General features: G+C 45.3%; 1 protein-coding gene across 3 annotated transcripts in view; it reads left to right on the top strand.

Moving 5' to 3' along the window:
• Positions 1–972: 972 nt before the first annotated feature.
• Positions 973–10,782, top strand: part of znf423 (zinc finger protein 423) — a 356,073-nt gene continuing 346,263 nt past the window's right edge. For all 3 annotated transcript variants that reach the window (XM_055648398.1, XM_055648399.1, XM_055648397.1), the window contains exon 1: positions 973–2,397. In XM_055648398.1, the coding sequence (XP_055504373.1) occupies positions 2,358–2,397 (40 nt within the window). In that variant the 5' untranslated portion in view covers positions 973–2,357. The remainder of the gene's footprint in view (positions 2,398–10,782) is intronic.

Below are 10,782 nucleotides of genomic sequence, written 5' to 3'. Positions count from 1 at the left end.
TCCCCCCCCCCCCACCCCATTTGAAAATCGTATTTAAAATCACAGAGGTGGTCTAACCGCGTCTCAACACACACATTCACATAAATAAATTCAAACCGATTATATTTGTTAGCCACATAGGCATAATTCCATCAGTTTATAATTAGATGTAAACGAATTACTAACACTAATACCCTTTTAATTCCACTCTATCATTACGGATATTTTTGAAATTCACTGTGCCCTGCAGGGAGTTACGTGCTGGAAGCTAAAGAATTTCCATTGTTCGGTAGGAATTAGGTTATTAAAAACTGTGAGTGCGAGATTGCTTCTGCGAATCAAAGGAGATGTACAGTAATGGCAACATTACAGCAGTTTGTGGTTCAGCTGGAGCGACTTGCTTAAATGGACATGAGTCTGGCGCCTTGCTCTGCCATTACCCTTCTCACTATCAATATATCTTTGCTTTCTTTTTGTCCCGGACTCCTGTTTTTTGTCTTATTTTGCGCGTTTACTTAAAATATGAAGACGCAGCAATATGGAATGACCCCCCCCCTCCCACCCCCACAATAAACGCGGAGTTTTTGCAATTGCAAGGCGACTTGTTTAAGTTGCATTATTATTTAAATAAAGGACGACCATCCTTTTCCTAAGCGTTAGGTCTCGGTGTTGCAAAGGAAAAAAAAAAATCCAAATTACTTTCTTTCAGGAGCTCTGCAAGTAGTTTTGATGTAGTTGTTTCCCTCTTTTGCATTGCACGTATTTTAAGCGAAACACGTTTTGCATTAGGATTGCTGATTGCAGAAGACGCTTGCAGTTTTTTGGGGGGCAGAGAAAGCTGTTTGCAGCACTTTTTTTGTGTTGCGTTTTTGTGTGTGTGTGTAGCTGGAAGGAGAAGTGAGGAAGAGGCACACAAACAGCACTTTTTTTGTGTTGGCTTTTGTGTGTGTGGAAGGATAAAGTGAGAGGAGGGGAGGCAGACACACAATGAGAGCAAGGCAGCATTGTGTTGGCAGTCCGATCCAGGCTTGTCCACGGCTCCAGGCTTTGGACATGATCGCACAACACTCTAGGATTTATATATTATTTTTTTTTTCATTATTCACCATGCGTGCTCTGCACTTGGACAGCGATTTCCTCCGTGATTACGTGTGGCGCGTCTCCCTGCGGGGAAGCTCCCCCGTGGAGAGGTCCTGATGGGTTTGGGCCTTACTTGAATTTCCCAGCTTATTATGTGTCTGCACTGCGTGTGCTCCACGCAGTTGCGAGGGGAGGAGAAGCAGCAGCCCAGCTCGCCCGGCTCCCGCCACAAAGAGCCGGCTGTGCTGCCCGTGCCGGACGGCGGACATGGCACCGAGGCGCCTCTTCTGCTGCTGCCACCGCCGCCGCCGCCTCTCTCAACACCGGCGGCACCCCCGCTAAACCAGGCAGCCGCCTTCCTCCTCTTCATCCTCCTCCACCACCTCCTCCTCCTCCTTCTACTCATCATCCTCCTCCTTTCCTGCTTCTGCTTCTTCTTCTTCTTGGGACGGCTGAGGAGAACCAGAGCCAGCCTTCAAGCAGGTGATCCCGCCGCCAAGTTTCTCTCAGACTTTGGTGCCCGTCGGCACTTCACAAAGACAGACAGACGCCTGATATTATTAATTTTTTTTCTTGTTGTGGAGAAAAAAAAATCCCCCTTCCACTTCTTTTCGTTGTTGTCGTTGTTTCCTGAGGAGATCTTCGCTCTCAAGTCCTCCCCGTTGCATTGAATTCCGTGCAACAAAAGGAGAGGGAGAGAAGGGAGGGGGGGGGGGGTGAAGAAAAGTCTCTCGCTTGTTGTTTTGTGAGGGGGAGCAAATCTTTTTTTGTTGTTGGTCGAGCAATAAGTCTTGTGCAAAGGGGGAGGCTTTGCAAACCTCTCTCCGTCCTTTTTGTTTCCAACCCCCCCCCTTTCCGATCACCTCCTGCTGTAAATAATCACTTGTCTTCGTGCAGGATCCACCAGTTGCAAAGAAGTTGTGGGTGGGTGGGTGTGTGTGTGTGTTGCAGAGAAGAGAAGGCGGAGGAGATCAACACCAACACCCACTCGGCTGAAGAAGAAGAAGAAGCAGAAGGAAAAAAAAAATAATCGAGTTTTTTTTTCTTAAAACAAAAAAAGCATCGCCGCCAACAACAGGGGAAAAAAAAAGTACGAGGGGGAGAGACGTCACACGCAGTCCACTCGGAGAGGTTGAAGTTGCCGCATTGCATCGGGCAGGAGGAGGGAGAGAGTGTGTGTGTGTGTGAGAGAGACACACCACACACACACACACAGAGGGACTGGAGAGATTGATGGTTGGAGCACCGGTCAGTGGCGGCCAGGCAGCGGCTTCTTCCCGGCGAGCGAGGGACTGGACATGTCCAGGCGCAAACAATCCAAGCCTCGGGCTGTCAAAGGTGAGTCTAAATGCTTGTTTTATTATATGCATATACATATATGTATTGTTTTGGTGTGTGTGTGTGTGAGGAGGGGGAAAAGAAGTGAGTCGAATAAAAGGAGGGGAGGATTGATTTTAAATGGAAGAAGCGGGAAAAAATAAAAAGCCCGCCCCTAGTGGTTGGACGGAGACTTTTTCTTTTTTAACCCGAGCGCGTCTGTCTCCCCCCCTCTCTCCTCCCTCCTGCCCCTATCGCTGGGTGGAGGAGACTGAAGGAGGCGGGCGGCGGACCGCGAGCGGGAGCGCGCACCGCCGGCCAATCGGAGGGAGGGAGGGAGGGAGGGGAGGGAGGGGCCGCGAGCGGGAGCGCGCACCGCCGGCCAATCAGAGGGAGGGGGGGCCCTCGTGAGCGCGCGGGGCTCGAGGCGCCAAGCCCCACGTGCCGCCCGGCGTCGTCCGTTGGACTTTCAAAATGTCACCCCTCCCCCCCCCCCCCCCCCCCCCCGGGAAAGAAAAGGCCGGCTGCACGTGGCGCAGCGGGTACAGCCACCGCATGCGCCTCGCAGCGCCGGAGTCCCGGGTTCGATCCCCACCTCCGGCTGCCTGTGTGGACCGTGTGGGTTTTCGCCAGGTGCTCCGGTTTTTCTCCCACACTCCAAAGACGTGTTGGTTAATTGGCTGGTGTAAGTTGTCAGGATAATGCAAGTGTAAATGAAAGGATTTATTCCCCACCAAGCGGAATCATTGGCTTAACTAAATGTACTTTAGTTTACGGTCACGTGTGCTGAGGTACGGTGAAAGCTTTTTTGTTGTGTGCTAACCAGTCAGCAGAAAGACTATACATGTTTGCACGTTTTCCCTGAGTTTATTCTGGATTCATCCCAAATACATGTTGGTTTTTTAGGTTAATTGACCCTCTGTAAATTATCCCAAGTGTATGAGCAAGTGGGACCACGTCGGGAGTCACCCCAGTAAACATAGAGCGCGTGGACTTTAGCCCTTTTGTAAACGACGCCAAAATACAGCAACTTGTGCATGTGTGATCTATGCAAAAATAATTTCACTGTGCAATGCATTTGCGGCAACAAAGCACCATTGAACCATAAAGCACCATTGATAACATAAAACTTGTGTGAAGGGGTGATCGATGGTTGGCATGTACTTGGTGGGCCGAATGGCCTGTTTCCATGCTTTATCTCTAAACTAAACTAAACCGAATTTCCAAATGATTTGGAGACATAACGAACTGCAGATGCTGGAATCTTGAGCAAAGTGCTGGAGGAAATCGGTCAGGCAGCATCTGTGGAAGAAAATGGACAGGCGACATTTGGATCCTTCTTTAGACTATGATTAATTCACTCACTTACCTAGCAATAAGTTGGCAGTTTTGCACTCCCGTGCAATAAAATCAACGTCAATCATAATATGCTGAGGGAGAAAATACAGCAGATGCTGTAAATTTACATTTAAAACTCCTCGTCGATGATTTCCATCTGAAATATGATAGAGCTGAAACCAAAGGTTTGTTTTTTTTATTCCCACAGGTGCTGCATGAGTAGCTAAGTAGTTTAGTTTTATTTAAATGACAGTGTATTTTGAGGATGTGTTGACTGGTCATGTAATTTACAGCGTGGAAACAGGCCCTTTGGCCTACCAAGTCCACACTGGCCAGTGATCACCCTGTACACTAGCACTATTTTACACACTAGGGACAATTGACTTTTTTTTACCGAGACCAATTAACTGTACGTGTTTGGAGTGTGGGAGGAAACTGGAGCACCCAGAGGAAAACCCACGCGGTCACAGTAAGAACGTACAAACTCTGTACAGACAGCACCCGTAGTCAGAATCGAACCTGGAACTCTGCCATTGTTAGGCAGCAACTCTGCCACTGTGCCACCCATGAGCTGACCAGGAACATGTCAGCAGATTATCACAATAATATCACCCACAATATCCTACCCACTTTACTGATTCCTTTTCCAATGTGTGTATGTAACATATTTTTGTAAGAAATGGCGCAATGTTCAGGAGAATTGCCGTACATTTCAGCAAAGGCATTTGCTCAAGCTGTACAAACAAAATGAATTGTTGAGAGACTTGTAACTAATTCAAATGTTCAAAATCTTCAGTCTGCTCGTTGATTGCAATGGATGGCACATTGTAGACAAAGCCAATCATTTTGCAATGTGCTAATGTTTCTAGTTCTTGGTTTCTTGGTCCTCCAAAATATTCCAAATGGAATTTAAACTGGAGGTAGTTAGTGCCAGTGAATTATTTTGACTAATTCTCCCCTGTCCTGCACTTATGTGTTCATCAAATGTGAGTTATTCTGGAAAAACTGCATGAAAAGCTTTGTCGGTGGTGGTGACTGGCTGCAGCATCTTTGACCTATAATAGTCCATATGTGTGGTAGATAGACACAAAATAATGGAGTAACTCAGCGGAACAGGCAGCATCTCTGGAGAGAAGGAATGGGTGACGTTTCGGGTCAAGAAGGTTCAGACTGAAGAAGGGTCTTGACCTGAAACGTCACCTATTCCTTCTCTCCAGAGATGCTGCCTGTCCCATTGAGTTACTCCAGCATTTTGAGTTTATCTTCGATGTAAACCATCAGCAGTTCCTTCCTACACATGATATGCATGGCATTAGGGAATCTGGGATTTTAATCCATTAGTAAATGAAGGAATGGTAGGCTCTCTTGAATTAGGCCAATGTAGTCCCTATTTGGTATGTTGGTATTGGATCAATATGCCCCAGGGACAATACTTCAATCAAGGGATTAAACAAGGGATTGGAACCAAATAAGCATGAAAATATTGGGTGTGTAATTTGAGAAAGCAAACTCATTGAAATATTCTATTAACTGTTGAGGTTTGAGAGCTGCAGTCATTTAGATCCTAAGCTGGGATCATTTTCATGTAATCACTATGATTTTTCAGTGTATGTGTATCTACTTGAATAATTTTTGAAGGATTAAATTTATTTCTTTTGACAACAAAAGTATTGGAATATTTTGTGATGAATTTTAACAATTATATAATTATCATGTCAATCTTATTAATTTCACGAGGAATTCTGCAACAGTCTTGGCTTTCTCTACTTGGTGAGAGCACGTTGTTTTTACAGACTCTCATGGTTATGGCTCTTGCATTTGGATTCCTCCAGCTGCATCCTTCCTGAGGTCTTTAGCACTTTCCTGATGTGTCATACCCAGGGTTGAACTTACTGTTTTATTAGTTTTACAAAAGATTTGAGGCATGGATCTGATAGACAGTCAGAATCTGTTTACTAAGATGGAAACATCAAATACTGGAGGGCATAGATTTAAGGTGAGAGGAGCAATGCTTAGAGGAGATATGTGGGGCACGTTTTGTTATACAGAGGGTGGTGAATACCTTTAACGTGCTGGCACTGGGTGGTGGTTGAAGCATTTAAAACACTTGAACAGGCATGGATATGTAGGGAATAGAGGGATATGAGTTACAGTGCATTCAGAAAGTATTCAGACCCCTTCACTTTTTCCACTTTTTGTTATGCTACAGCCTTATTCTAAAATGGTTTACATTCATTTTTTGTAATCATCAATCTATACACAATACCCCATAATAAAAAAGCGAAAAACAGGTGTTTAATAATTTTTGCAACGTAATTCAAAATAAATAACTGAAATATCATACTTGCATGAGTATTCAGACCCTTTACTCAGTACTTTGTTGAGGCACCTTGGGTATGAAGCTACAAGTTTGGCACACCTGTATTTGGGTAATTTCTCCCATTCTTCTCTGAAGATCCTCTCAAACTCTGTCAGATTGGATGGGGAGCATCGATGCGCAGCTATTTTCAAGTCCCTTCAGAGATATTCGATCGGTTTCAAGTCCAGGCTGGCTAGGCCATTGAAGGACATTCACAGACTTGTCACAAAGCCACTCCTGCCTTGTCTTGGCTGTGTGATTAGGGTCGTTGTCCTGTTGGAAGGTGAACATCTGCCCCAATCTGAGATCCTGAACACTCTGGAGCAGGTTTTTATCAAGGATCTCTCTGTACTTTGCTCCGTTCATCTTTCCCTCAATCCTGACTAGTCTCCCAGTTCCTGCCACTGAAAAACATCCCCACAACATGATGCTGCCACCACCATGCTTTACCGTAGGTATGGTATTGGCCAGGTGATGAGCGGTGCCTGGTTTCCTCCAGAAGTGACACTTGGCATTCAGGCCAAAGAGTTCAATCTTGGTTTCATCAGACCACAAAATCTTGTTTCTCATGATCTGAGAGTCCTTTAGGTGCCTTTTGGCAAACTCCAAGCGGGCTGTCATGTGCCTTTTACTGAGGAATGGCTTCCGTCTGGCCACTCTACCATAAAGGCCTGATTAGTGGAGAGCTGCAGATATAGTTGTTCTTCTAGAAGGTTCTCCCATCTCCACAGAGGAACTCTGGAGCTCTGTCAGAGTGACCATCGGGTTCTTCAAAGGTATCAAAGGTATTTTATTGGTCTCATTCACATACACCTAGATGTAGTGAAGTGAAATGCTTCTTGCCATTTTGCAGCACATAAAGAAGGAATACAGACATAACATTAATAAGAGTTTTAAACATAAAGAACATCCCCCCCACAATGGTTCCCATTATGAGGGAAGGCACAAAGTCCAGTCCCCAACCCCAGTTCACCCATAGTCGGGCCTATTGAGGCCTCCACAGTTGCCTCTACGGAGGCCCGATGTTCCACGCCAGGTGATGTTGCTCCGGCGTCGGGAGAGTCCTCTCAGCGGCTTGGGAACCCTGGAACGGCTGCTTCCATACTGGAGGCCACGGCTTCCGAAGCCAACAAGGCCGCGCCGGTTGGAGCTCCACAACTGGCGATCTCATCTAGAGATCCCAGGCTCCCGGTGTAAAGTCAGCACCGCCGCCCGCAGCTGGTCGCTCCATAGAACCGCAGCTCCGCGAGGTTTTCCTCGGCGATCTTCAACTCACCGGAGCTCCAGTGCGGCGACCCGGGCAAGGCATCGCCCGCTCCGCGATAGCGCTCCAGCGCTGTGCCGAAGCCGAGGTTCTGGACGGTCCCCGACAGGAAACGCCCGCTCCAGGCCCGCTGGTAGGCCACGGGGACAGGTCGAAGCTGCAGCCCGGAGAAAGGCTGCCTCTCCGACCAGGTAGGGACCCTGAAAGGTAGTTTCCTCCTCCCCCCCCCCCACCCCCCACATAACAAAGTCTAGACCTCCAAACAAAACACTAAACTAACTAAAATAAAAAATAAAAAGATGAAAAGACAGACAGCTGCCGGCTGGGCAGCCGTGCACAGGACAGCGCCCTCTTGTTCACCTCCCTGACCAAGGCCCTTCTCCCACGATTGCTCAGTTTGGCCGGGCGGCCAGCTCTATGAAGAGTCCTGGTGGTTCCAAAGTTCTTCCATTTAAGAATAACGGAGGCCACTGTGCTCTTCGGAACCTGCCATGCTGCAGAAATTGTTTTATACCCTGCCCCAGATCTGTGTCTCGACACAATCTTGTCTCTGAGGCCTACGGACAATTCCCTCGTCTTCATGGCTTGGTTTTTGCTCTGACATGCACTGTCAACTGCTGGGCCTTATATAGACATGGTCCCTTTCCAAATCATGTACCAATGAATTTTATTTACCACTCGTGGACCCCAATCAAGTTGTAGAAACATCTCAAGGATAATCAATGGAAACAGGATGCACCGAAGCTCAAGTTTGAGTGTCATAGCAAAGGGTCTGAATACTTATGTAAATGTGATATTTCAGTAATTTATTTTTAATTACTTTGCAAAATTTTCTAAACACCTGTTTTCGCTTTTATATTATGAGGTATTGTGTGTAGATTGATGATAGAAAAAAAAAGAATTGGATCAATTTTAGAATAAGGTTGTAACGTAACAAAATGTGGAAAAAGTGAAGGGGTCTAAATACTTTCTGAATGCACTGTATATGCAGTGATAGTCTTGGGATCAAGTTTGTCCCAAACGTGTGGTCTGAAGGGCCACTATGTTCTGAAACAATGCTTTGTTTTTCAATTATTTTCTTTCATTTAAGACTTGGGTAACCCATTGCTTCATTATAAACTATCCATGCTACCTTTGAGAATATCTAATGGAAATCAAGGTCACACTACTCATGTATATATCCTGTCTAAGTAATCCTGAAGTCTCCCACAGTTTGCAACTTTTATAAACTTTGAATCATATGAGAACTTTTTATAAAGATTCTGGAGCGTTGTACAATTTGCTATCTCTTTACCTCATGGAGGTTGTACTTGCCTGACAAAGGGAGAAATAAAAAATCACTAAATTTATTTCAAGGATAAGGATGAGTACATTGAAGATGATGAGTAGACACAAAATGCTGGAGTAACTCAGTGGGACAGGCAGCATCTCTGGAGAGAAGGAATGGGTGACGTTTCGGGTCGAGACCCTTCTTCAGACTGAAGATGGTGAGATCATGGAGGGCAATGCTGATAATCTAGAACCAGTGGATGTTATGGAGAAGGAGGAGGTGTTGGATCTTTTGAAGAACATTAAGGTAGTTAAGTTCTCAGGACCTGATGGAAATTATCCTAGATTATAGAGAGAGGCAAGAGAGAAGTTTGCTGGAACCTTGACATTGATCTTTGTACCCTCTTTAAACATAGACATCAGTGGTAGGAAAATAATTGGAAAAGATTCTTAGGGATTGGGTAATGTACATGTGTAGAAAAGCGTGACATAGAAAACCTAGAACATAGAAAAATAGGTGCAGGAGTAGGCCATTCGGCCATTCAATAGCTGACCATCTAATGAAGGTATGAGACGGGAATTGGCTCAGATAGACTGGCAAATTATACTTAAAGGATTGGCAGTGGAGATACAGTGCCGAAGATTTAAAGACCGCATGGATGAACTCCAGAAATTGTTCATCTCTGTCTGGCGAAAAAATAAATCTGGGAATTCTCTGCCTCAGAAGGCAGTGGAGGCCGATTCACTGGATGAATTCAAGAGAGAGTTAGAGCTCTTAGGGCTAGCGGAATCAAGGGGTATGGTGAAAAGGCAGGAATGGGATACTGATTGTGGAAGATCAGCCATAATCACATTGAATAGCGGTGCTGGTTCGAAGGGCCGAATGGCCTACTCCTGCACCTATTGTCTATGTATCTATGGAAGGTGGCTCAACCGTGGCTGACGAGGGAAGTCAAGGATAGTGTTAAAGCCAATGAAGAGGCATATAAATTGGCTAGAAGAAACAGCAAACCAGAGGACTGGGAGAATTTTAGAACTCAACAGAGGAGGGCAAAGGGGTTAATTAAGAGGGGAAAAAAGCATGAAAGAAAGCTTGCGAAGAATATAAAAACTGACTGTCAAAGTTTCTTTAGGTATGTAAAAAGGAAAAGTTTAGTGAAGACAAATGTAGGTCCCGTTTAGTCAGAGACAGGTGAATTTATATTGGAAAACAAGGAAATGGCAGAACAGTTAAACGAGTACTTTGGTTCTGTCTTCACAAAGGAAGACACAAGCAATCTCCTGGAAATACTAGGGGACCGAGGATCTAGTGGAAGGGAGGAACTGAAGGAAATCCACATTAGTCAGAAAATGGTGTTGGGTAACTGTTGGGACCGAAGGCGAATAAATTCCCAGGGCCTGCTGGTCTGCATTCCAGAGTACTCAAGGAGGTAGCCCTAAAAATTGTGGAAACATTGATGATCATTTTTCAATGTTCTCTCAACTCTGGGTAAGTTCCTGTGGACTGGAAGGTAGCCAATGCAACTACACTTTTTAAGAAAGGAGGGGGAGATAAAACAGGGCATTATAGACCAATTAGCCTTACATCAGTAGTGAGGAAGATGCTGGAATGGATTATTAATGATATAGCAGCGCAATTGGAAAGCAGTGACGCGATCGGTCAAAGTCAGCATGGATTTATGATGGGGAAATCATGCTTGACTAATCTTTTGGAACATTTTGAGGATGTAACAAGTAGAAGGATATGGGAGAGCCAGTGGATGTGGTGTATCTGGACTTTATGGGGAAAATTAGAGTACATGGTAGGGTATTGACATGGCTAGGGAACTGGTTGGCAGACAGGAAGCAAAGAGTAGGAATTAAAGGGTCCTTTTCAGAATGGCAGGCAGTGACTAGTGGGGTGCCGCAAAGTTCAGTGCTGGGACCCCAGTTGTTTGCAATATATATTAATGATTTAGACGAGGGAATTAAATGTAACATTTCTAAATTTGCTTATATTCGCTGGAATGTAGAAGGATGAGAGTGGATCTTATAGAGACATACAATTCTTAGAGGATTGGACAGGGTAGATGCAGGAAAAATGTTCCCGATGTTGGGGGAGTCCAGAAGCAGGGGTCACAGTTTAAGAATAAGGGGTAGGCCATTTAGGACTGAGATGAAGAAAAACCTTTCCACC

Source organism: Leucoraja erinacea, chromosome 17, assembly GCF_028641065.1.
Source record: "Leucoraja erinacea ecotype New England chromosome 17, Leri_hhj_1, whole genome shotgun sequence".
Classification (NCBI taxonomy): Eukaryota; Metazoa; Chordata; class Chondrichthyes; order Rajiformes; family Rajidae; genus Leucoraja; species Leucoraja erinaceus.
This window is presented reverse-complemented; position numbering and strand designations above follow the sequence as displayed.